General features: G+C 41.1%; 3 protein-coding genes across 3 annotated transcripts in view; 2 read left to right on the top strand and 1 right to left on the bottom strand.

Moving 5' to 3' along the window:
- The window catches only part of NEK5 (NIMA related kinase 5), a 52,979-nt gene extending 43,565 nt beyond the window's left edge, over positions 1 to 9,414 (top strand). The window contains exons 20-23 of the mRNA XM_065901792.1: positions 224 to 321; positions 2,054 to 2,191; positions 8,037 to 8,133; positions 8,797 to 9,414. Coding sequence (XP_065757864.1) covers positions 224 to 321; positions 2,054 to 2,191; positions 8,037 to 8,133; positions 8,797 to 9,067 — 604 coding nt within the window. The 3' untranslated portion in view covers positions 9,068 to 9,414. The remainder of the gene's footprint in view (positions 1 to 223; positions 322 to 2,053; positions 2,192 to 8,036; positions 8,134 to 8,796) is intronic.
- A 2,234-nt stretch (positions 9,415 to 11,648) lies between these two features.
- On the bottom strand, positions 11,649 to 24,898 carry ALG11 (ALG11 alpha-1,2-mannosyltransferase). Its single transcript, XM_065902053.1, has 4 exons — positions 24,822 to 24,898; positions 20,664 to 20,894; positions 17,016 to 17,947; positions 11,649 to 14,566 (listed from the first exon to the last, which is right to left on the bottom strand). The coding sequence occupies exons 1-4, from the start codon at positions 24,863 to 24,865 to the stop codon at positions 14,274 to 14,276; spliced, it is 1,500 nt and encodes a 499-aa protein (XP_065758125.1). The 5' UTR covers positions 24,866 to 24,898; the 3' UTR covers positions 11,649 to 14,273.
- On the top strand, positions 22,967 to 23,355 carry LOC136144292 (thioredoxin domain-containing protein 17; the record flags this gene model as incomplete). Its single annotated transcript, XM_065902054.1, has 1 exon — positions 22,967 to 23,355. A coding segment is annotated over one exon (270 nt), but the record flags the coding sequence as incomplete, so codon positions are not given.
- Positions 24,899 to 25,060: the final 162 nt, after the last annotated feature.

The following is a 25,060-nucleotide window of genomic DNA, read 5'->3' as shown; positions in this document are numbered from 1 at the left end:
TTTGAATTGGTGGCGGGGAGGCAGGGGGGATGGCGTGCAAACATTCAGTACATAATAGTCTGTATAGAAGGATGGTGGTGACTTCTGTTTTTGAATGTGCCAGCTGATGGATTCCAGGTTTCCTAAGAACCGTTTGGTGCTATTAGTCACACTTTGCTGCTTTGAAATGCACGAGTTATTTCCTTATACCGAGAGTTGTGCATTCCGGGTGCCACGGCTGCAGGAGACAGTGGGCCCCAGGAGCCCCTCAGACTCTGCCGCAAATGATGGCCTCGGCCGATGTCACCTCCACCTGCTCCACCTGCTCCACCAGGCCCGAGGGTGAGGCTGACGTCAGTGGCTTAAATCATCACCAAGAGGAGAGAGAGGCCCCAGACACAGCTGTGTTCTCCCCAAATGCCAGTGCTCACTCTGACCTGATGGTTCTCACTTTTCAGTATAGTCCCTATAAGAACGAAAGAAAGAAAGTGAAGCTGCTCAGTCGTGTCTGACTCTTTGCAACCCCATGGACTGTAGCCTACCAGGCTCCTCTGTCCATGGGATTCTCCAGTCAAGAGTACTGGAGTGGGTTGCCATTTCCTTCTCCAGGGGATCTTCCCGACCTAGGAATTGAACCTGGGTCTCCTGCTTTGCGGGCAGATGCTTTACCATCTGAGCCACCAGGGAAGCCCTATAGTCCCTATAGATTTGTATCCAACACTTGTCAAAAGACACTGTTTTAGATTAGGTTTGTGGCTCAGACGGTAAAGAATCTGCCTGCAGTACAGGAGACCCAGGTCTGATCCCTGGGTCAGGAAGATACCCTGGAGAAGGAAATGGCAACCCACTCCAGTATTCTTGCCTGGAGAATCCCATAGACAGAGGAGCCTGGTGGGCTACAGTCTATGTGACTGCAAAGAGCCAGACATGACTGAGCAACCAACACTTCCACGTCCTACCTCTGCAGAGACTTGCCTACTAATTATTCTAGACAATTGACCACAGTAGCTGTGAGAATGTGAGGGAGGAAAGATCCAGGCTCCCACCTCCCTCTCAAGGAGGGGCAGGTGGCTTCATTTGCTTTCCTGTGCTAGCCCAATAACTCCCTTGCAATGTCTTGGAGAGTCATTTTTTTTTCATCAGTAATATCAGAATTGAAATATTAGCTATTCCACAAAGTTTAGAGAGTTAGTGCAAAGATACACATTAAATTGCTTTGTAAGCCAATGTGCTATTTCAGTGTTGGGACTGTTTAGAATGTGATGTATTTTCAATCTAACTTCTTTTGCTTACATCTGAGCTTCTGGCATAGTCTTTCCTCATCAGAGAGTCTCTGCAATACCTGAGTGTGATCTTACAGGTGGTGGAGATTTTTATTGCTTATTTCCTATGTTCTTGATAACGTGGGGCCATGTGTGCTAAGTCACTTCAGTGATGTCTGACTCTTTGCCATCCTGTAGATTGTAGCCTGCCAGGCTCCTCTGTCTATGGGATTCTCTAGGCAAGAATACTGGAGTGGGTTGCCTTTCCTTCCTCGGGGGGATCTTCCTGACCCAGGAATCAAACTCGCTTACATCTCATACATTGCAGGCTAGTTCTTTATCTCTAGCACCACCTGGGAAGCCCATGTGGGGCTGAGGGAGAGCTGAAATTAACGTCCATAAGTTGAAGTCTGTAAGTATATTACTGAAGTTAGTAACTAAAAGTGTGTGAATGGACCCATGTTTATACTATTACAAAATATATCGTTAAGTTTACAGAAAAGGGCTTGCAAACATAATAAACATAATTTAATCCATCCTAAGCCAGTGAAACAATAAGAAGGGAAACTGAATTTAAAATAAATGATTTAATAGAAATGTCAACATACCAAAATAGCCAGTTTGCAAAGCAAAAAATGACTCTCCTGCCCATTAGCTCTGTGACAGTCATATTGTCACTGAAGTTTTCTTAGCTTCTTTAGTCATAAAATGAGGGGTGGGATTAGGTTATCACCAAGGTTCTCACATTCTGTGATTTTAAAAGCTCCGTTGAAGAAGCATTTTTATTGTCACTAATCCAGTCTCCTTTTCAGACGGCCAAGTGATGGAGATCGAAGGCGGTCCAGAAAACAGGAGACAGTGGCGGCGAGAAGCCCCGGGAACTTTACTGAGTGTTTTGGCAGCAGCACAGCTAACCAGCAGCTCACTTTCTGCCAGTGATGGAGAATGTGGTATGTAGTTTACTTTTAAGTACATCCCCAGTCCCCTGCAGAATTTTGTCAGACAGGTAAATGCAGGACGGGGATAAGAATAGCCTGGAGAGAGAATTGAGAGGGTGTCAAAGCCTTTTCAGAAGCTGATTTACTTTGTCCAAGCCTGTTCCAGATGCATTAATGAAAGACTTGAACTTCTGAAAAAAGTGGAATCATTTTCTGTAACGGGATCGGTTGATGAGTGATGAAAATTAGGTAGGAAGGGCAGGTGGCTTTGTAGATGATGAGCTAGGGCTTAGCTCTACTTGACAGAGTCCATTTAATCTGACAGCTATTCAGCAGACTCAAATTACCATGCAGTGGGCAATAAAATACATCTTAATATAGTTTTTTTTGGCTTTGGGGATTTCTTTTTTTTTTTTTTTTGCCTCTAACTTTTAGCAAGCTTATGCTTGTGCTGGCTTCAGAAATTGTTGTTTTCTAAAGGTTGAGGGAATTTGCGTCACAGTGAGGATCTGGTGTGAACTGCCACGAGAAAAACCAACCGGGACAGGCAGGTGTCAAACAAAGAACACCTGCCCAGGCGGGGCTTTGGGGCTTCAGAGATGCGAGGCTGAGGGGGCAGGGGGGCCTGGGTACCAACCCGAGAGTGATGGAGGCTGATGAGTGTTTACAAAGTGAAAGAACAACAAGAAAGTATATTGAGAATAATGCAAGAGGCATAGCTGACTGTTTCTGAAGAGTGAGTCTGCCAGTGTGTGAAGTGCAAGAAAAGGGGAATCTCTGTGAAAGGTGAGTCTTAAAGAATGGATGGCATTTTATTGATGAAGGAACATTTCAGGTGGGGAGGACTTGCAGTTCCACCCACCTGAGAGACTGAGAAAGACGGTATGACTAAAATAGGCGCAGTAGAAGGGCCAGGGTCCTTGAGTAGATGGAGTCCTTCGATGTTATGACTTATCTCAGCTGCCACACTTAAAACTCAAGGCTTGGGTGGAGAGGGCGGGTAGAGAGAGAAAAAATGGTTCTCTTTCTTCGGGGCTTTCTTTCTAGTAACTTCAGATCACAGGCTGCAGTGTGATTGCTGGTCAGCTTCCTCCCCTTCTATCCTGGGATAAAGGCATTGTCTGTAAGATGGGACTGGAGGCTGTGGGGTTGGGAGGAAGCTTTGGGCTGGCCTGGATTAGACTGGAGGCCAAGGGCTGGGGTCCCAGACCAGGTAGGATGGAGGTGCACATCTTTCAGGACACTGTGATGGCAACATGCTGGTGGCTCTGGTGTGTCTTCTTGCATTTGCCCCTGCGATTCTTTGAAAGAGTCGTAGAAAACTCTTAATATGATCTCGCATGCCACATGAATTTATTCATGAACTTACTGTATTTTTGCATGGACGGCTTTACATTAGGCATACATGAGTAACTGATCCAACAAGTGGGATGCAAGATAGGAACTTGCCTCTCAGGGTGGCATTCAAAGCAAAGCATGGTTATTTTGTTTTGTGACCTGTTAAGGGAGCAGGCGCTCCCTCCCACTCCAACTGTGCTTTTTCTTTTAATGTTTATTTTTTTATTTGGCTGTACCAGGTCTTGATTTGGCCATGCAGGATCTTTAGTTGCAGCATGCAAGCTCTTAGTTGCAGCATGTAGGATTTAGTTCCCTGAGCAGGGATCAAACCTGGGCCCCCTGCATTGGGAGCGCAGAACGCATAGCCACTGGGCCACCAGGGAAGTCCCTGGCTGGACTTTGCATTGGTCTTTCAGCCTCTAACTCTGGTTGGCCTCACCTCATCTTTCCTATCCCAATAGCAAGCTTGACTTCTTGTCTCTGGTCATCTTTGTTTAGCTATCCCTCTGCACTCCTGGGATTTTGCTGGTGACTTAGCAGTAAAGACTCCCCTGGTGACTCAGATGGTAAAGTGTCTGCCTGCAATGCGGGAGACCTGGGTTCAATCCCTGGATTGGGAAGATCTCCTGGAGAAGAAATGGCAGCCCACTTCAGTATTCTTTCCTGGAAAATCCCATGGATGGAGGAACTTAGCAGGCTACAGTCCATGGGGTCGCAAAGAGTTGGACACAACTGAGCGACTTAACTTTCCGTTTAGCAGTAAAGGATTCGCCTGCAATGCAGGAGACGCAGGAGGCATGAGTTGTATCCCTGGGTCAGGAAGATCCCCTGGAGGAGGAAATGGCAACTCACTCCAGTTTTCTTGCCTGAAAAAATCCCATGGACAGAGGAGCCTGGTGGACTATGATTCATGCATGGGGTCACAAAGAGTCTAACACAACTGAGCGACTAAGCATGCACACGCACACTGCACCCCTGCCAGATAATATTGATACTAAAAAGGACCAAGTCTTTTCTCTGCTTTAAATCCTGCAAAACATTCTCCCTCACCCTCTGGATAAAACCCAGATTCTGCAGACTCTAAGTGCCTTTAAGAGCAAATGGCCCCTCCCAACAAACGTCAGAGCGGCTGGCACGTCTCATCACCTGTTCTTCCTTCTGTTTAGAATGCAAGCCTTGCCCCTTGCCAAAGTAATCCTTCCTTAAGATTCCTCTCTGATGGAACTCCTGCTCACTTTTGTCGGGATGTTTTATCAGCAGTTACCCTTCCCTCCACACTTTTCCCTGTACTCCAGACAGAGCTGGCAAAAGTGTCTGGAATATAGAAGATTCTTAATAAATTAATAATTTGGATGAATGAGTTCAAGAGACTGTAACTTGATTGACATGCTTCTCTTTAATCCAAAAAATTCTACTAAGCTTTCTGTAGCTCCTCAAATTTGTCTACTGTCTCTGACTTTTCTGTTAGCTACCTCTGACAGTTTCACATTGATTCAGTGTCACACTGAAATTCGTGCGCACTCAAATATTGGTTAAGTGCATGAAATACATTTCCTTATTATATTTATGTGTAAATTCAGGCCATAAGAAGATGTAGTAGTGATTTTATTTGAATTTTTATTGATTGCTATGAAAAACCTGGGTCTTAGCTAAACTGCTGCTGTGTACCACTGACAGGCAACCACTGTTTTATTTTTTTTAATATTTTAAAATCTTTTTTTTTTTCTCTTGTCTGGCTGGGTTTTAGTTCCATCTTGCAGGATCTAGTTCCCTGACCAGGGATTGGATCTGGGTTCCCTCCATCGGGAGCACAGAGTCTTAACCACTGGACCACCAGGGAAGTCTTAGGTAACCACTGGTTTAAGTGCTTGAGAAAACATCAGGGCATGTCTCCTTTGTATTCATCTGAGATTGGGTTCCCTGCCTCGTATCCCACAAGACACTAATTCTCTGATCATAAAAATCAAGTTCACGTTAATTTTCTGTTTAAATAGCTTTCTTCCTTGCTAGGCTATAGCTTCTGAGAGCTTTGTCTTGATCACCACCCCACTCTGACGCTCTATCCGTAGTGCCTGCTACCGTGTCCAGAACTTAGTAGGTGACGCTGTCTCTGTGAATGAGAATACAGCCATAGCATAGTTTTTACTATCACTTGATGTAAAGGCATGGGTTTGCCAGTGGCCGTATGGCTATCAAGTTGGATAAGGAAATTACAGCATTAAAAATTATTATTACGGTTCTGTAGACTCTTTGTGAAGACTGTCTGCATGTGTAAATTCTAATAACTTTGATTATATGTGTAGTAGACACAATTTATAAAGGCATTTAAGGATTCGTTGTCACACATTTAACTGTGATTCATATATCCTCTGTCATATCTTCAGCTTAAACATCCAGTTTCTTGAAAATAAACTCCTTTGATGCATCTTGTTCTAAATTCCATTTAAAAGTGAAAGATTATCAAGTACATGTTTAATTAGTCCTAATTTTATTTCTTTTTAATTGGAGGATAATTACTTTACAGTGTTGTTTTGATTTCTGCCATACAACGACATAAATCAGCCAAAAAGATACATATATCCCCTCCTTCTTGAACCTCCCTCCCATCCCCCTACCCATCCCACCCGTCTAGGTTGACCCAGAGCACCAGATTGAGCTCCCCATGTTATGCAGCAACTTCCCACAGCTGTTTTACATCTGATAATACATGTGTTTCAGTGATACTCTCCATTGACCCCTCCCTCTCCTTTCCCCACCATGACCACGTCTGTCTCCCTGTCCTCATTTTGAAAATTTAAAATAGTAAGACTGTATAAAGTCCTTTTAGATGAATCTTACTAGTAAAAGCTACACTGTTTTAAGGAGGACAAGTATTTTTTTTGTAACATGTGCATAGTTAATTCAGGTCAGTAATTTTGTTTATAGTTTAGCCACTCCAAGGGAATCCTTGGTGGGAAGGTAACCTCTGCTTTTCTTGTGTCCGTTTTCAGGCTACATAGTTGCCTTGGTAACATCATAGTGGCACATCCTGATAACAACTGATTTACATTTCTGTAGTTAGCCTTTCACTATTTCTTCTATCCTGTTAAACAAAAATAAGAGCCTCCTAAAACTGCCTTCTTGAGACAGGAAAGTAAAAATAAAACTATCAGATTCCCATGCCAAGAAGAATACTCTGTTTTAGTAGCCAGACTAACTCATAAATGAGATATATGAATCTACTCCATTTATTTCATGCACTTTAGGAGGTGATACAAGCTATGATTTTGGATGAACTGTGTTCATTAAAAATAGGTAAATATTTAATTACAGTGTGGTGAAATTTCTACTTGTGTATGTATACATGAGTTGTCATGTAACAGTTAACAAAAATACCTCTGCTTTTAATTCCACCTTATATTTTCATTTTTATGAATATACAAGAGTGACATAAGGTTAAAAATGTGTGCTTATATAGTAGTAGTATAGTGTTAGTTGCTCACTCACGTCCGACTTTTTGTGACCCCAAGGACTGTAGCCCGCCAGGCTCCTCTGTGCATGGGATTCCCCAGGCAAGAATATTGGAGCAAGTTGCCATTCTCTTCTCCAGATGTGTGCTTAAGACTAAAAGAGTTCTTATAGTCATTTATAAAATATAAATTTTAAGGGCTAAGAAAACATTGTGCCATTTTATTGGGAACGTTTTCTTTGTTATTAGTGTATAAAATAAGTGTTACCTTATAATCATTGAAATCTTAGAGCTGTTGAGGGAATGTTGCTTCCTGTAAAGAAATGAAATATTTTACTATCTTCAGTCTGATCTTTTCCCCAAGAGGAACAAAAGTACACTTTAAATAACAACAATGAATTCACCCCCTCACCAAAAAAAAAGATAAAGTTGTGGGTATGTGCTTTGGGTTTTCCCTGCAGACATCAGTGATTTACTGTACCCATAAGCTGAATACTGTGTATAAAAACAGTGAAGGTGGTCCAATAATGTTAGCAGGCTTCCCAGGTGGCGCTAGTGGTGAAAAATCTGCCTGCCCATGCAGGAGATGCAGTAGACAGGGGTTTGATCCCTGGGTCGGAGAGATTCCCTGGAGCGGGCAATGGCAACGCACTCCAGTATTCTTGCCTGGAAAATCCTGTGGGCAGAGGAGCTTGATGGGCTACAGTTCATGGGGCTGCAAAGAGTCAAGACATGACTGAGCACAAATGATGTTGGCAAGTCTTACATTTTTACAAGATTTAAAATTTTCTATACAATCAAAGCTTCTACCCCGAAAGTGGGGTTAGTTTGTCTCTTCATCTCTGATCGTTATTCCTTTCACTCCCTTTTTCTTCTCTTGTGGTGTTGCCTGCTACTTTCAGTACAACGTGGAATAGTTGCTGTCCATTGTTATCTGTCTTATTCTCTGCTTTAATGGAATTATTCAAAGGTTTTACCATTGTGGCTGATGTTCAATACAGAACGCTAGGTGCATGCCCCTCATGAGGTGTATAGGCTGGGATGCTTTAATCTCTGTCATTTATTTAACAGTGGGATCACTGAAAGAAGATGAGGGGAAGGTGGAAGTGCCCTCTGACATTGAAGTAGATGCAGAACAACCAGATCCAAGGTCTGATGACTATGATACGTAAGTAGATCATTCACAGAGGCCTACATGAAGCACGGAATATAGTAAAAATGGTAAAAAGTTAAAATGCTGCTGTCGAGGCGTCAGAGATAGCCTCAAAGACCCAGCTGAGGAGACCAGTGTGTGCATGTGCGCGTGTGTGTGAGTTGCTGTCATGTCCGATTCCTATCCTTTGAGAATGGGTGGGTCTCTGGGTAGTAGCTGTGACAGCCTGGTCACTTTTTCAAAATCTCTTTGAGCCCAGCTTCTTTGTAAATTGATGATGATAATGTCTACCTCAAGTATTGTTATTAGATGAAACACAGTATATGTGAAGTGCTTTAGGGCAGTCACTGGCATAGGAAGGGCTCAATATATGGCAGACATTTCATTATCTTTTTTCTCTTCCTGCCTCTTCGTTTAAACATAAGAGTTTAATAGGTATTAATAAATATTGTAACGGTTGTAGAACACAGGTCTGGCTTAACAAAATATTGATTCTCCCAACATTGGATGTTAATCATCCTAAGAAAAACCAGACTGATAAACAATTTATTACCTGGATGAAAAAGCAATTTTCATATTGCTCAGTTGGGGAGTGGGGCTTAGGAAGGGACACATTTTCACATGTCTTCATCAGTGTGTTGATACCACAAAGTATATTTTTACTGCTTATTATTTCAGAAATTTTGAAGAATCTGAAGATGAAATGAGAAATGAAGTAGTAGAATCTCTGGAAAAACTGGCTACTTTCAACGAGGCAGAAAAAAGAGAAGAGGTTTCTAGTTCTTCTAAAGATGCTGGAAACTTAGAAAAAACAGAGGGGATAGGCATGCAGAAATATTCAGAATTAAATGAAGGTTTGGAGAGTATTTTTATTCCATCTGATGACAAAATTTGTATTGGTGATGAAGATCAAGGAATATCAACCACCAGTCAAAATATTCAACTGTGACTGTTGAACTTTTTTTTGTTTGTATGTTATAGTGTCTCTGTGGGAACAAGTCATAAATATTCATTTATTGTAAGGGTTTTCTAGTAATCCCAAGGCTTTATTAGTTTTTCTCTCAATTTAGACAGTGGGACTTAACTTTTGAATGTAGAAATTCTTATTTTTCCTTTAACATTCCTATTAAGAAATCTTTCAGATTATGTATGTGGTCGGCATAGTAACGTGACTTCCCCCCCAACCCCAGGCACACCAAAAAATGTGAATATATTTTTACCTGGCAGAGGGGAATTCACACTGTAGGTTGAATTAAGATTCCTAACCAGCTGACCTTAAATAGGGAGGTTATCTTGGATTATTCAGGTGGGCTAAGTGTCAGCACAAGAGTCTCTGAAGGTGGAAGAGGAAGCGAATCAGAGAGGTGGCAGCTGAGGGGGTTCAGCTTGTTGCTGCTGGCTTTGAAGATGGAGGAAGGGGCCGCAAACCAAGGAATGCAGGCAGCCTCTCTCTAGACGCTGGAAAAGCTTTCACCCCAAAAGCCTGCCAAAGGAATGCAGCCCTGCCAACACCTTGATTTTAGCCTCATGAACTCCACTTTAGACTTCTGACTGACGGAACTGTAAGATAATACATTTTTGTTGTTTTTAACTAAGTTTGTGGTCACGTTTGTTGTTAGTGATAGAAAACTAATATACAGACTCATTCATTAAAAATAATAATCTGTGGGAGGACCCTGAGGAGTCGGGTGGAGAGGGAGGTGGGAGGGGGGATCGGGATGGGGAATACGTGTAACTCTATGGCTGATTCATGTCAATGTATGACAAAACCCACTGAAATGTTGTGAAGTGATTGGCCTCCAACTAATAAAATAATATTTAAAAAATAATAATAATAATAATCTGTTATTTTATAAAACCATGATTTTTTACATTTCTTAGGGTGTGCTGAATATGCTTTTTTGGAGCTGATGTTGACACTGATGGAAGTAAGGTAACTGAGCAAGGAGAGAATCGTGTACCAAAGAATCATTTTAGTGTCTCACTAAATTATTTTCTAATAGTTTCAAATGTATAAACTTCTGGAAGGCAGGGACTATATCTGGTCTTTATTTCTCATGATGGTCTTTTTTATATATAGTGGTTAGCCCAATGCCAGAAATGTTTAACTGAAAAATGCTAATACAATTTCTAATTAAGACTGTAAGCTCTTTGAGGCAGGAACCTAGACTTCAACTTTTTTTTTGTATTAATTATAACAATCCCAGTGTTGAACTTGTGTTTAGAGTTTAGTAGATACTCTGATTTATTGTATCTGCTGTTATGAAGGACAGAATGGTTGTAGCTAAGTGATAGAATTCTGACTGCAATATCTGGTCTTTGATGAAAGTAAAACTAAAATGTCACATTGATACACTGCAAAACCAAGAAAACAATGAAATTATTGATCACACTTGCATGTTTTCAGAATAAATTGTTAGAAAAATTAGGTGTCTCGGTAACTATGTATGTATCTATCAACTTGATCATTCTTTAAATGGTACCAAGAATATCAACCCTTAACTTCCCTTCTAAGTGTCTTTAATAGTTATGTGTGATCCAAGTGCGCACACAGCACTAGACTACTGGAACGGATGCTTCTCTAAAGCCAAGGGCGGCCTTAATTAGGGTGGGGAAAGAGGGTAAGAGTCAGCAGAGGACAGTGGAGACGAAGGGTAAATCACAGGGGCCTAATTTGACTCTAGAAATACGCACAGCTTCTGGTTGTGGTTAAATGGATGTAACTGTAGTTGTTTTACAATGTTGTTAGTTTCTGCGGTACAGCAAAGCCTATCAGCTATACATATATGTAAATCCACTATTTTTAAGATTCTTTTCCCATGTAGGCCATTGTAGAGTACTAGAGTTCCCTGTGCTATACGGTAGGTTATTAGTTATCTGTATTTTATATACAGTGGTGTGGAAAGTACCTTTTTCCTTGTACCCACTGACACTTAGCAGACACACTTTCACGTATTTATTCATATCATAGTTCTGGAGTCTCAGGTACATTAGTATAATTAAATACACAAATATTCTGAAAGCGCTGATAATCACACTGGCCCCCATCTCGTAATTTTGTCTAGAACATGACTTTGGAAATTATCCTGGAAATTATTAAAGTGTATGAAGCTCTGCAGTATTTTACATGTCTGAAATATTCATTTAAAAAAATCTATTAACCTGACAATCTGCTTTCCTTGTGGGTACATGAGACAAGATGGTTTTTGTTTTGCCTTTAAAAACTTTTTTTCTTTAAAAAATATTCTTGGCATGGGTACTTGGAAATAGTAGTGGTGGTTTATTTGCTAAGTTGTGTCTGACTCTTGCAACCCCATGGACTGTGGCCTGCCAGGTTCCTCTCTGTCCATGAGCTTCTCCAGCCAAGAATACTGGAGTGGGCTGCCATTTCAGTAGGTAATAAACAATTCACAACTGAGAGACTGTGTGAGGGGTGGAGTCTGTGAACTGGGAGGCTGTAACGGCACCACACTGGTCAAAGAAAGATAACAAAACCACTTCTTTCAGTCGTATTTAGATACAAATAGAACTTGTAGCTATTAAATATATATTATATTTAAGATACAACTAGATTACTATACAAGGAATATGTAAATATAGTTTATTATGCACAACTAGAAATAAAATGTGAATCACCAGTGCTGTGGGTTCAAAACAGCATGTTTGGACCACGAAAAGCAACATCTTATCAGAATCAAAACTCAGTTTCTCCACAGACAGTAGCTTTGTCATTCTTCATATCAGGTATTCAGAAACAAACATTTACTACTGCATTAGGAACACTGAAGGAGAACACACTAACATACGCACATTGTATTTTTAGTGAAATGTTTGTGATAAATGAAAACCATTTTGAAGGAGTTTAAATAATATTTTGTGAAATTTCAGAATCCTTTCTTCCTTTACTACATCCTCTACTTTTGCTCTGTTCATTTTATCTTTAGTCCCATGATTTTCCTTGAGTAGATGGGTAAGCTGAGTGGGCAGTGGTCATGGATCTCATCTCAAAGAAGAGCTATAAGAGAAGGAAAAGCACTGAGCTTTTTACATCCAGGTGGTAATCCTGATTTTGTCATTAAATACCTCTGGGATACTGATGGAACTGAAGCTCTTTACCTTGTTCCTCTCTGTAAATTTGAAAATAAGAGAAATGAGACTAGGGCTCCTTCCAGCTCGTTTCCACCAGTTTTTCTTTTCTAAACTGAATAATCTCCAGCACAAGGCTACTCTGGTATGTCAACATCCCTGGACTCTGTTTTGGTGCTTTTTGGTCTGAGACAGAAGAGGGCCTGCAGACAACAAATCAACAATGTAACTGTAAGCAGATAATGAAGCTGGCTGACTCCATGAATGGATAAGAGGCGACTGGAAAGGAAAAGTTTACCTCTTTCACATGCCCCTGAGACAAAGATGTGTAAGACTATGAAGGTCAGTTCACTGCACTAGAAGGAACTGATTATGTGTGGAGCAAATGCTGAAAGTTATAGCTCTCAATAACCATATCTGCACACACATATATTCATTTTTCCATGCTGGTTATCAGTTATTCAGGATAGAAGTCCTGTTAAATTATAATGATTCCTAGTTACTGGCTTAGTAACAAGAATTTACCTAGGGTCATAATGCACTGATAAAGATAGGAGTACAGAAGACATTTACCACATATTGTTACCTGTAATTAAAGTAACTTCAGGGACTTCCCTGGTGGTCCAGTGGCTAATACTCTGGGCTCCCAATTCGGGGGGCCTGGGTTCGATCCCTGGTCAGGGAACTGGGTCTCACATGCCGCAGCTAAGACCCTGGTGCAGCCAAATAAATAAATAAAAATATTAGGAAAAAAAAAAAAAAGTAACTTCATAATTTTTAAAGTACTTTCACATACCTTCCGTGTTTTGTTTTCATTACAATTATGACAGGCAGTGAGGACAGCCAATACAGCTCCAGGTTACAGGGAAAGAAGTTGAGACTCAGAAAAATTAAGGAGCAGCTTTTGCATCAAAAGGTCAGCCGTCTGTAGATGACGAGCTGAGGTCAGGTCCAGCTACTCTTCCTGCTAGTCCGGTGCTCTATGCAAACTGCCACCTCATCACCTTACAATGCATGATGCTGATTAGAGACCAGGTGGACGGTTCCCCATCTTACATCATCGCCATCTGAAAATCAACTTACTGCGATGTTCTGACTCAGACCTCTTAAATGACTTTAAAAAGCTGACTTCTAGCCTCTGGGATGTGAAAATGTTAAGGGATAACGAGAGGGCCGTAAAAACATACTGACAGCACTATAAGAGAATATTATTTTCACAAGTACCTAGTGATGGAAATGGTTACTTATATGCCCTGGCACACCCATAGAGCAATCAGAGTCAGCCTGTCTTTTGACTATTTGCTTTTAGAACACGATTAAGCCTGCTTAAAGTTTTTGTCCTTTTAAGAGGATCATTAGAAGTATTCAAAAAGTTTATCCACAATATTGTTTGAATTTAAATGTATCAGAATTTTTTTGTGTTCCCAACATGTCACAACAATTCTAAAGTACTAATCAATTATCAGTCATCCATTTTTTTTCAACATTTCTGTTTTTTCTAAAAGGAAATTCTCTTTCCTAGTTTCTAAAGTAACCTGACAAATAGAAATTTAAAAATAATGAATTATACCAAAATTAAAATTGTTTCTTTTCTTTCAGAATTTGAGCCCAAACCCTAATCTAAAATTTTTACATTTACACAATATAAGGTTACCTTTCCCATTTAGGTAATTCTGCCTTTTTCCATTGAAATAAATACCTTGGCTATATGTACATACTGCTGAGGGCCTTGCTTATGGATAAGCAAGGGCCTTGAGTTAAAGATCAATTCAGTTCAGTTCAGTTGCTCAGTCGTGTCCGACTCTTTGCGACCCCATGAACTGCAGCACGCCAAGCCTCCCTGTCCATCACCAACTCCCAGAGTTTTCTCAAACTCATGTCCATTGAGTCAGTGATGCCATCCAACCATCTCATCCTCTGTCTTCCCCTTTTCCTCCTGCATTCAAATCTTTCCCAGCATCAGGGTCTTTTCAAAAGAGTCAGGATAAGACTAACTTTATCACAACAAGGAATGAGTTTAGAAAAATACTAACATATGAAGGTATCCAACTATTTTATACAAAACATCTTTAATCTGTACAGGTGTGGCATTTTTGGAATAATCGTTCCACAGACGATAGGAACGTCTCTTCAAACTCCTGATCGGAGAATCTGCTTACAGACGCACGGGCACTGTTTCTGATTTGGAGCCTCTGTTCCGCAGACATAGAAAGAATATGAACCATGGTCTCAGCATAGGCCTCTTCACTTTCAGCCAGGAATCCAGTCCTCTTGCCGTGGTGAGGAACAACAATGTCAAGCTTCGGGCCCCCCGAATTGTGTGCGAGGACAATCGTGCCGGCTGCCATACACTCAACAATTCCTGAGGAACAGAAATCAAGTCTTTTAAATCTCTGAATGTGCTTATAAGAACAAGGATGAGCAGAACGCTTTACAAATTTAAAAAGACTCGAGCAATTTAAGTAAATGTCTGTGTCTCTCCAAATTTACTCATTTAATTTCTCTGGTGCAAAATAAAATGTAAGTTTTTCAGTTTTCAAGGCTTCACGATAAATCTGCTTTGTTCTTTATTAAAACAGACAAGTAGTCGCAAGAATTGTCTTAAAAAAAAACTATTGCAGATAATAAAACAAAGACTGGAGAATGTTATTAGCAAGATGGTAGATAATGGATATTAAAAGATAAAAGGTGTAAAAAAAGATTAAAAAAAAAACCCAGTATGTTAACAGTTCAAATTACAGCACTAGGAGAAAAAAAGGAAGAAAGTAAGCCATCTTAGTGACACATTCTAAGTAAGGCTGGTGTTTATGTTACTGTTTGGATTTCTGGCAAATTTGAGAGAATTATGTGCCCAAAAGCAGCACTGAACTATACCAAAGTTTTGGTTAGTCTCTGCCAGTGATATAGCTGAGGATATAAATCTGGCCTGCCTTTCTTACCCATGTTTCTAGAAAGAACTAAGCCCTTCAGCAAATGATTTAGGTGACTGCTTTCTTACTTCTCCAAAGGAAGGTACAGAGCTGCTATCATCCTAAACACACGGGAGAGAAATGAAACCATCACAACTCTCTTCAACACTGGTGAAATCTCTACAGAACAGAATCTTCTGGTAATGCTTTGATTTGAACTCTTATTTGAAAAATATGAATTACACCATTCTCTGTTCAAGGCTGCGTACCATTCCTCTATACTTAGACGAAGTCTTAGAGACTTTGACCTCATCAGTCTTACCCTCTCCAGAAACTTCCACTTCTCCCTCTCTACTGGCCCTTCCTATCAGCACTTAAGCTAGTTCAAACTCATAAAAGCCAAGCCCCTGTGAGTGCGTGCACACACACCCACCCTCTCACCAAGTCACACGCCGTCCCCTGGCACCGTCTCTCCTTCCGTCTCTGTTTTGCAGATAGCTCTGGGCCAGCGTGGTCTGAGCTCACCAGCTCCGCCAGCTCACCTGCACTCAGGGCTCCCTCACCGCCCCCGGCCCTCTGCCCACTGCTCCACTGATACCGCTCTTGCCCAGGGCGCCCACCACGTCTTCATCTCGCTCAGCATCTCAGGAGCACTGAAATCTTCACTGTTCTCCTTCTCCCCTCAACCCTCTCCTCTCGTAGTTTCCACGACTGCTCTGCCTGGTGTTCCCCCTCTTCTCCTTCGCTGGCCGCTCTTCTGCCAACTTGTGACCTGTCGCTGTTACACTCCGGGCAGCCTCTGGCTCTCCAGACTCTCCCGTGCCATCCTGGCCACGGCCACAGGGCTGCGGTCACTTACTGGAGAAGTCCTCACTCTGCTCCCAGGTCAGGCCCCTCCCCTCACTTCAGACTCACATGTGCTACAGCTGCTGGACATGCACTCACATGTCCCACAGCCAAATCCCCCTCCGCGTGCGCGAGACTCGGCGCCTCACCGGCCTCTGCTCTTGGCGGCCTCTCGGGGTGAAAGTCTCCACCCTTAACACGGTCATCCAAACCCAACACCTGAGGCCATTCCAATAGAGCATCAAATAAAGAATAAAAGAACCACCAGAATCAATAGAAGAATCAAAAAAGTGACTGGGAAGAGCCCACCTGGGGACAGGGGTTCTCAGCTCCTGGAGCACAACAGAATCACCCGAGAGGCTTTACCTCATCTCCGCCTGCGCCCACCCAGGGATCCTGATGTGGCCCCTGGGTGGGGGGCTAGGATGAGGCCCAGGGATCTAAACCAGCACACAGACGGGGTGAAGTGTGGAGAGAAATGTGGGAGTTAAGAGCAGGCGCTGTCTGGATTAGAATCTGCCCTCTTCTATTACTGTGGGACTGGGCAAGTTCCAAACTCTCTGTGTTGTTGATAAGATGGAAATAACCATAATATCTATAAAGTCCTAGAGAGGATTAAATCAGATAATACTTGTAAAGACCTTGAAAGTAACCACCATACAGTGAGTGGTCAAAAAATATTATCATTGGTTAAATGTTTTGTGTTAGGTTGCTCAGTCATGTCCGACTCTTTGTGACCCCATGGACTGTAGCCCACGAGGCTCCTCTGTCCAAGGAATTCTCCAGGCAAGAATACTGGAGTGGGTTGCCATGCCCTTCTCCAGATCTTTCTGACCCAGGGATCAAACCCAGGTCTCCCGCCCTGGGGGCAGATTCTTTAACGTCTGAGTCACGAGGGTATATGTTTTACAGGGTCTCAAATGAGGAACACGCACTTGGTGGACTCTGGGAAGAGACTGGGGACTGGATGAAATCAGAGTACAATTATTTTTTCAAAACCACCGAAAATGTGTTATCTCATCTCACCACCACAAAGTGTTTACAGCACAAACTCACCAATCCCAAAATGCTCGTTCCACATGGTATGCAGACCAATTGTTGCTTCAGACAAGTAATTCTTTAACTCATCAAACGGAATGTTTATTTTAAATTCCACGTCTTCTTGAACTCCGAGGTCCTCAGCAAGCCTTCTCAGTTGGTTTACCCTGAGTTCATCATCTTGGTTACGACAACCTCCAATGAGCACAAGTTTAAGTGGAGGAAGAGATTCACTCTCCTTCTTATTCAACAATTTAGCAAAGGCTCTGATCTGCAAAGGATGGTTCTTTTCAGGCCTGAACTGGCCAACTGAAACCAGTAAGTGTTCCGAGGTTGCCTTCTCCTCATGTAAGGGAAGATCCAAGAATGTTTGTACATCACAAGGTGGATAAACAATATTAGTGCAGTTCCCAACCTTCCACAGTGAGAGAATATGGTTCAGTGTCCAAGAAGAATTGACCATGACGATGTCACTGCAAGAACCAACAAGCCCATACATAAAAGCAAATAAATAGTAGTAGATGAGCTTTACTTTGCTGAGAAAAGGATTCCTGGTAATGAAGGCTGCGTTGTTAAATCCCACATTCTGATTCTTCACGACGGAGAGCATGTCCGTGCTGATGGTGGGGTAATGAACGTAGCTTCCAACTCGGCAACCACCTAGATACTTAAACAGAGGAAGTGTGAAAGCGTAGCCCATTGAATCAATGTAAACATCAGGAACACACTGCATCAGAGCTTCCCAGCCCAGGAAAATGGATCCCAGACTTTGGCCCAGCAGTGTGAAATGAGGATAGAGTGAATCTTCCACAAGGTAGCGCTTCCTTAAGAAAACAAACTTCACTGGGCGAGTTAACCTGATGTTAAATCTTCTGAAAGCACCTTCCAGTATTTGTTGGCCACTGACATCGGCATCGCCAGTATAAACAACATAAAGTGCTTCTGGATACCTAAAATAAGGTAAGAATTTCAGTAGTTTAGGTGAAAACAAGTAAAGCATTGTAGATCATTTTTCTCATGATCATAAAAAAGCTTATTTTCAGACTAAAAAAAAAATGTTTTCCACTGATTTTATGACTCCACTTTACCTGGGTCTTTCACTGCCCTACAACTAAAACGTTAGTCGTCCTAAGGAAACTTCTAGTTCTTTGCTATTCCCTCTACTAAGGGTTTTGCACATAGCAGACATCAACAAAATAGCTGATTTATAAATGAGGCATTTTCATTCTTAAGAAATGTTCAAAAATGTTATTTTGAGAACTTTCTCAGTATTAAAATGATGATTTAGCCTGTGCTCAGTCACGTTCAACTCGTTGCGACCCCAAGGACTATAGTCTGCCAGGCTCCCCTGTCCATGAAATTTTCCAAGCAAGAATACTGGAGTGGGTTGCCATTTCCTTCTCCAGGGGATCTTCCTGAACCAGGAATCGAACCCACATCTCCTGCATCTCCTGCACTGTCAAGAGGATTCTTTACCACTGAGCCGGTAACAGAATATTAATAAAATATTCATAACCAAGAGTTAACATTCACAAAAGGTAGTTAACATTCACTAAAAGTATCTCTGAGGAGGGCATGGCAACCCACTCCAGTATTCTTGCCTGGTGCATCCCCAGTGACAGAGAAGCCTACAGTCCATGAGGTTGCACAATCAGACATGACTGAGTGACTGAGCACAGCACAGCACAAAGGTACCTTGAGACAGGATCATAAATGCTAAAGCATTACTCAGAGATTTTTTTTTGTCCTATCATCTCTTTATTTATTTTTAACTTTTTATTTTATACTTGGGTATAGCTAATTAACAATGTTGTGACAGTTTCAAGTGAACAGTGAAGGGACTCAGCCATACAAACACATGTATCCATTCTCCCCCAAACTCCGCTCCCATCCAGGCTGCCACGTAACATTTACTCAGGGTTTTAATCTGAGAAATGCACCAAGGTTTTAAAAGCTGGGCCTTGAGCCTGCATCACAATTATATATAATGAAAATATGGAAAAACACCTTCTTGTGATTTTAACACTTTGGCCGCACTCTGGTTGTATTTATAATTATTCTCTGAGTCATACAGAGAATGGGGAGACTGAATGAAAATCCAGTGTCCTGGATCTCGTGTCGAGTCAGGAAAGATTTGTAGGAACTAACTAAGGAGAAACATGTTGTTTCAGGAAAAAAAGGAACACTAGATGAAAAGACAAGGAATCTTAAAAAGGTATGTGCCCCGAGTTTAGTAGGCTAGAGCAAAGTATGTGTTAAAGGGGTGAGGAGAGATGAGAGACAAAAAGTGGCAAGAGAAAGATGCAAAAGCATCTTCCATGTCGTACTGATTATTTGGATTTTTGTTTGCTTGCTTGTTAGTGAGCTGGAGGAGTAACAGGGGTCGCGGGGCAGTACGAGTACAAATCTCGTGACACTTGACCACTGCTCTCACGAGTTCAGTAATCCAGAGACAAGGCTAATGCACACTGCCCTGAGAAAGAAAGAAGAGCAGGGGCTAGAGCAGGGCAGGCTTCAAGGAGGTGGGGTTAATACAGGATTTAAGAAAGTTCTCCGCATTTAGCGAGTTATGGGAGATGGCAGAGGACACACAGAAATGGTGGCTAGAAGCCAAGATGGCCTTAGAATAGAGAAACAGAAAGCTGAGGGCATTACTCATGAGGACTTTGAAACTGAATGAAGGGTGTGTGCCAGGAAGTAGGGTCACCATGGACAGATAACATTCTTCCTTATATGATAAAACAATAATGGAACCTGTGCTTTGCTATGCTGTTTCGTGTGGGACTGGAGTGGAGAGAAGGAAGCCTAAAACATTAAAGGATGTGTAAAACCAAATTCTTTCTGTTAAATAACATGGTACCTTACTTAAGACTGGTAATGACATCCAACTGGTAATGATATGAAAATCAGAATCAAATAGATGCTTTCATAGACAATATTTGCTGTGTATCACCACTGACTAAAAGTATTCAAAGTATTAAAACACTTCATAGTATTTGGTCTATTTCTGTTTATTATTCCATCTCCTCCACATACCAGTTGATATATGTCTCCACAAGGTGATCAGTTATCCCCACTAAATTATGCCATAAAAGGGCAGATACTTTGTTTCTTTATCATATCAATGGTAAAGATAAAATTCAATGGGATATTTAAAAAAAAAGATTTATTTATTCATTTATTTTTGGTTCCACTGGGTCTTAGTTGCTACACACGGGCTTTCTCCAGTTGTGGCTAGTGGGGGGGCTATTCGTCCTTGTGGTGGGTGGGCTTCTTAGAGCAGCGGCTTCTCTTGTTGCAGAACACAGGCTGCAGGCATGCGGGCTTCAGTACTTGCGGCGTGGGGGCTCTGGAGCACTGGCTCAGTAAGCTGCGGCACACAGGGCTCGGTTGCGCCACAGCATGTGAGAACCTCCCAGACCACGGGTTGAACCCGTGATCCCTGCCCTGGCAGGCAGATTCTCAACCTCTAGACCACCAGGGAAGCCCTTCAATAGGATCTTATAAGATAGGTCGGCATATGAAAGAAGTGGTTCCTTGCTAAAGAATAGTTTTAAAAAGGAGTCCCTGGCTAGGAATAAGGTATTAGAAAAGACACATTCTGGGTAATGATTTTTTAAAAACAGTAATAATATACCAAATTAGCTGAGGAAGATGCATACCTACTTTTTCTGTAGAGCCCTTAAGGCACACCATAACACTCTTTCTCCTCCTCCGCCAGCATTGCAGTATGGATGGAAAAATGCAATCACCGTTTGACTTTTCCCAGTTTTGCTAGATGACGCTGCCTTTTTCTCTCTCTGTAGCAGCAGTCGGAAACGCCAAAGGACAATAAGTGAAAACACACACAAAGTTCCAAATACGAATAGCCCGGGCAAAAGTAATGAATAAAAAAACCTGAAACGAGAGGGGAATGGTGAAAATGGATATCATGTCATTAAAAAATGGTACTGATGAACCTATTTGCAGGGCAGCAATAGAGACAAAAACATAGAGAACAGACTTGTGGACACAGTACCGGAAGGAGAGGGTGGGACAAATTCAGAGTGGCAGTGAAACACATACGTTACCTATGTAAAATAGCCAGCCAGTGGGAATTTGCTGTATGATGCAGGGAGCTCAACCTGGTGCTTTGTGACAACCTAGGGGGTGCGATGGGGTGGGAAGTGGAAGGGAGGTTCAAGCAGGAGGGGACATACATATACGGATGGCTGATTCATGTATGGCAGAAACCAATACATTTTAAAGCAACTATCCTTCAATTAAAAATAAATAAATAAAAATAATAATAGTAAAAAATGACAGGCTACAAATTGAAGTCTAGTTTCACATAACTGTTTTATATATTAGTATCAAAGAAAGAAAATTTTATTGCTTGTGAGTCTAACAAAATACTCAGCTATTAAAATTCTACAAATTTTATAAAATATCTAATGTCAAAAGTGCAAGTCCTCTTTAATTCCACAGCATGCTGGCAAGTCAATGCAATGTACTTTTTCTTTTTAATCAGCAGTAAAAATCAATGTTGATCCACTTTTCTCCTAATTCAGCATATGCATTATGTATTAAAGGATTAAAATAAATTTAATCATTAATCTAAACAAGATATGACTGGGAATGGCATCTGACCCAAAGATGACAACATGTAATCCAAAGAAATATGTCTTCCAAATGGTGAATATTCCACAGTTCAAAGTTTGGTGAGATACTAAATCATTTATCTTCTCTCACTTCACCTAAAGTAGAACAATTTTTGAGGGAAGAGGAAACTTAGATGTCTCCAATTCTATTCTGAGTTCTATGTCTATCTGTTTCCATGACCCTGAAACCACTGCTTCCCTAAATGTTTCTGAACCTGTTACTTATTTTTTTGTTTTGTTTTGTTTTGTTTTCTTAGCTGCCACGCAGCTTAGGGGATCTCTGAACACTTCCAGAAAGTGGAAGTGCGGAGTCTGACCACTGGACTGCCAGGGAAGTCCCAGTCACTTGTTTTCTTTGAAGCAAGAGTCAATTCCTTCATTTTCCAGAAAATACCTACTAAATACTGAGTCAAAGGAATCATGGTTTGTCTGTCAGTTGTTCTTCCAAATAAGAACTGTGTCCTCTAAAAAGTATGTCTACTTCACCTTGCAATGCAGACAGTCATACAAGAGGTTTTCCTTAAGACAACTATTTTACTCCGGTATGGAGAAGTGCTTTATGTGTTCAATCCATTTTGTCATACAGAATAGTAGAAAGATAGTACACAAGGGTTTAGATTTAACAAAATTAATAATTTTTACTGCTTCCTCAAGGACATTTTAAAGAAAAACTGGCTTTATCAAGTGCATAGAGGTGAAAAACACAATGACTACTAGTACAGTTTGAGAACACTGCCTTGATTTGTGCTAAGTAGTCGTTTTATCCACCAAGACTTTTGCACTATTAGTGCAAATGTCAACAAAACGAAAACTGTGTCCTCTAAACATTATATCTTAACATTATATAAAAATAATTTTTACTTAGAGGAGTCGCTGAAAGGGTCTTAGGGACTCTAAGGTGCCTACGAACCACAATGAATCACAATTTAAGAACCACTGCTGGGAAGAAATGGACAAAAGTTTGACAGAAGTGGTAAGACTAGCCACTTAACGTTTGGAATATATCAGTTCATGAAAGCAATATTATCTTAAACAGTTAGCTTTCCTTTCCTAGGACAAGACAAGAAAAGCGGTTTAATTTAAAATGTTGCTGACTCACAGAATTCAAAGATTTCCATGACATTTTCTTCAAATGACTTAAGTGGGAAAATAAATGTGATAGGATTTTCAAACTGAACTATTCAACTTACAATCAGAAAAAAATCATATTAATTACTAAAGCTAACCCAGTTCTTGTTTTCAATCTGTTAGTTTCAAAGATACACATACAGCTTCTATTAAGAAATTTATCAAACATCCTACCGTACTTGTACATCAAAACTACCCACGTTGGACGCCGAAGGGAAAAGCTGGTGCCCCGACTGCGTGCAGGCTGAACCAGTCGTACGAGAGGGGCTGAAGCATGTTGGTGAAGGATGTGTGTTCATCTACTGCCAAGTAGGAGAAAAACCTTATTGGAAAGATCCAAATAATGACTTCAGGAAAAACCTGAAATTAACTGCAGTGCCTACGCTACTTAAGTATGGAACACCTCAAAAACTGGTAGAATCTGAGTGTCTTCAGGCCAACCTTGTGGAGATGTTGTTTTCTGAAGATTAAGATTTGCTGATGGCAAATTGTGTCTGTTTCCAAATTTGCTCTACTATAAAAGAAACTGTATATCTGCTTTGAATTCATGTTAACAGTAAGTAAATTAATCAAGGATGATGTAAAAGAAATTGGTATGTATCTAAACAATAGAGCACTATTAAAATGCTCCTGAAAAAAAAAAAAAAAAAAAAAAAAAAAAAACCTACCCACGTAGAATTTGTTTAAATGTAACTAAAATGTGTCATTAAATATTGATTCATATTTAAGCACAAGACCTTAAAAAGGTAAGTGTAATCAACAGTGAGTCATTCCATTCAGCAAAATTTTTATTTAGTCATTATCATGTGCAAAGCAGGGAGTTAAGGATATTTCAAACAGCAGAGAAGAATATGAAAGCTCTGAAAGTAGACTTTCGTGTTGGAATGTTTTATTTATTTATTTATTTTTTTGGAATGTTTTAAATAATCATTACAGAATTTGAAGTAGGGGGGTCAAAAGTGAAAAAGAAATAATACCTGAATTCTGGAGAGAATACATATACACTGCTATTCAGGACGCTATCATATTAATGATAAATTTTCAACCTGAACAAAAATACATAGGCGTTAAAAGAGCTGTGTAGGTAGAATATACTAAGTCTTCTGTTTTATTAGTGTAAGTCAACACACACAAAATACAGTAGTATTACAACAACAAACGTGGGGAAAGGGTCTGGGAGTTTTACACCAAATTGTTATCAATAGTTTATCTCTGGATTGTAGCATTTCTGAAGACTTATTTTTTGCACATCTATTTCCTAATTTTTCTACAAAAAAAAAACCCCACAATGTATGATCTATGCAATAAAGACAAAAAGGTAGCTTCCCTGGTGGCTCAGACGGTAAAGAATCCGCCTGCAATGCGAGAGACCTGGGTTGGATCCCTGTGTTGGGAAGATCCCCTGGAGGAGGGCATGGCAACCCACTCCAGTATTCTTGCCCGGAGGATCCCCAAGGACAGAGGAGGCTGGTGGGCTCGCAGAAAGTCGGTCACGACTGAGTAAGTAAGCACAGCACACAGGAAATATCTTATATAACTACATTTACATCAACCAGAAAAGAAATCAAAGGAAAATCAAGACGAGGACGCAACATAAACTTGACATTAAAATGACATAAGTTAACAGTGATAGTTTCGACAAGCGAAAGAGGGCAAACTAAGATAAAGAAGATCCAGTTTCTTCTTCACCAAAAAGAGCATGATAGAATGGAGAATGAATTTGTGGCTCAATCATAAAGGAAAATGAGAAACGAATATGAGTAATTTATAACAGGCTAATTGGAGTGAACACAAGAGAAAGAAAAAGCTAAACCAAAGAGGAAAAGCGAGCTCTCAGAGAGCAGTGAGGCAGTGAAAGTAAACGCGGTAAACCGGGTCTTCAACTCAACTTTCTCGTCTATCCACAAGACCCCAAAGGGAAAGCTCACTGGCCTTGAGAAGACAGCTTAAATTCATGACAAGGAAAGCCCCTGCCCGCACACATTAGTCGCATTGGGCAGACAAGTAGCACTGCAGTATAGAAAACGCCTGCGAGCCCACACCACCCGCTCCTCACCTCAATAACTCGCACAAGCACCAACGCCTTTCAGCAGCCGCCATCTTCCGCCGACCCTCGAACTCAGGAAGCGCTTCGTCGTTCCTCTTCTCTATTGGCTCCTGAGGAACCTTGCGGCACTCCCCCCGCCCACACAGGGCCGACTGTGCACCTCAATTGGCTGCCGGTAGTAGCTTCCCACGGCCCTCCAGCCAATAGAATCTCCAAGGGAGTGGACAAGTTTTCCGCGTGGCGTCCTG

This window comes from Muntiacus reevesi, chromosome 11 (assembly GCF_963930625.1).
Source record: "Muntiacus reevesi chromosome 11, mMunRee1.1, whole genome shotgun sequence".
In the NCBI taxonomy this organism is placed as follows: Eukaryota; Metazoa; Chordata; class Mammalia; order Artiodactyla; family Cervidae; genus Muntiacus; species Muntiacus reevesi.
The sequence above is the reverse complement of the archived record's forward strand: the minus strand, read 5'-3'. Positions and strand labels throughout refer to the sequence as shown.

Excerpts from the sequence above, each read along its gene's own strand:
- ALG11 (XM_065902053.1), bottom strand. The coding sequence starts at position 24,865 with ATGGCGGCTGCTGAAAGGCGTTGGTGCTTGTGCGAGTTATTGAG. Across the intron at positions 20,895-24,821 it reads TGCTTGTGCGAGTTATTGAG|GTTTTTTTATTCATTACTTT; the intron begins GTGAGGAGCGGG and ends CTCTCGTTTCAG. Across the intron at positions 17,948-20,663 it reads TTAAGGGCTCTACAGAAAAA|GTATCCAGAAGCACTTTATG; the intron begins GTAGGTATGCAT and ends ACCTTATTTTAG.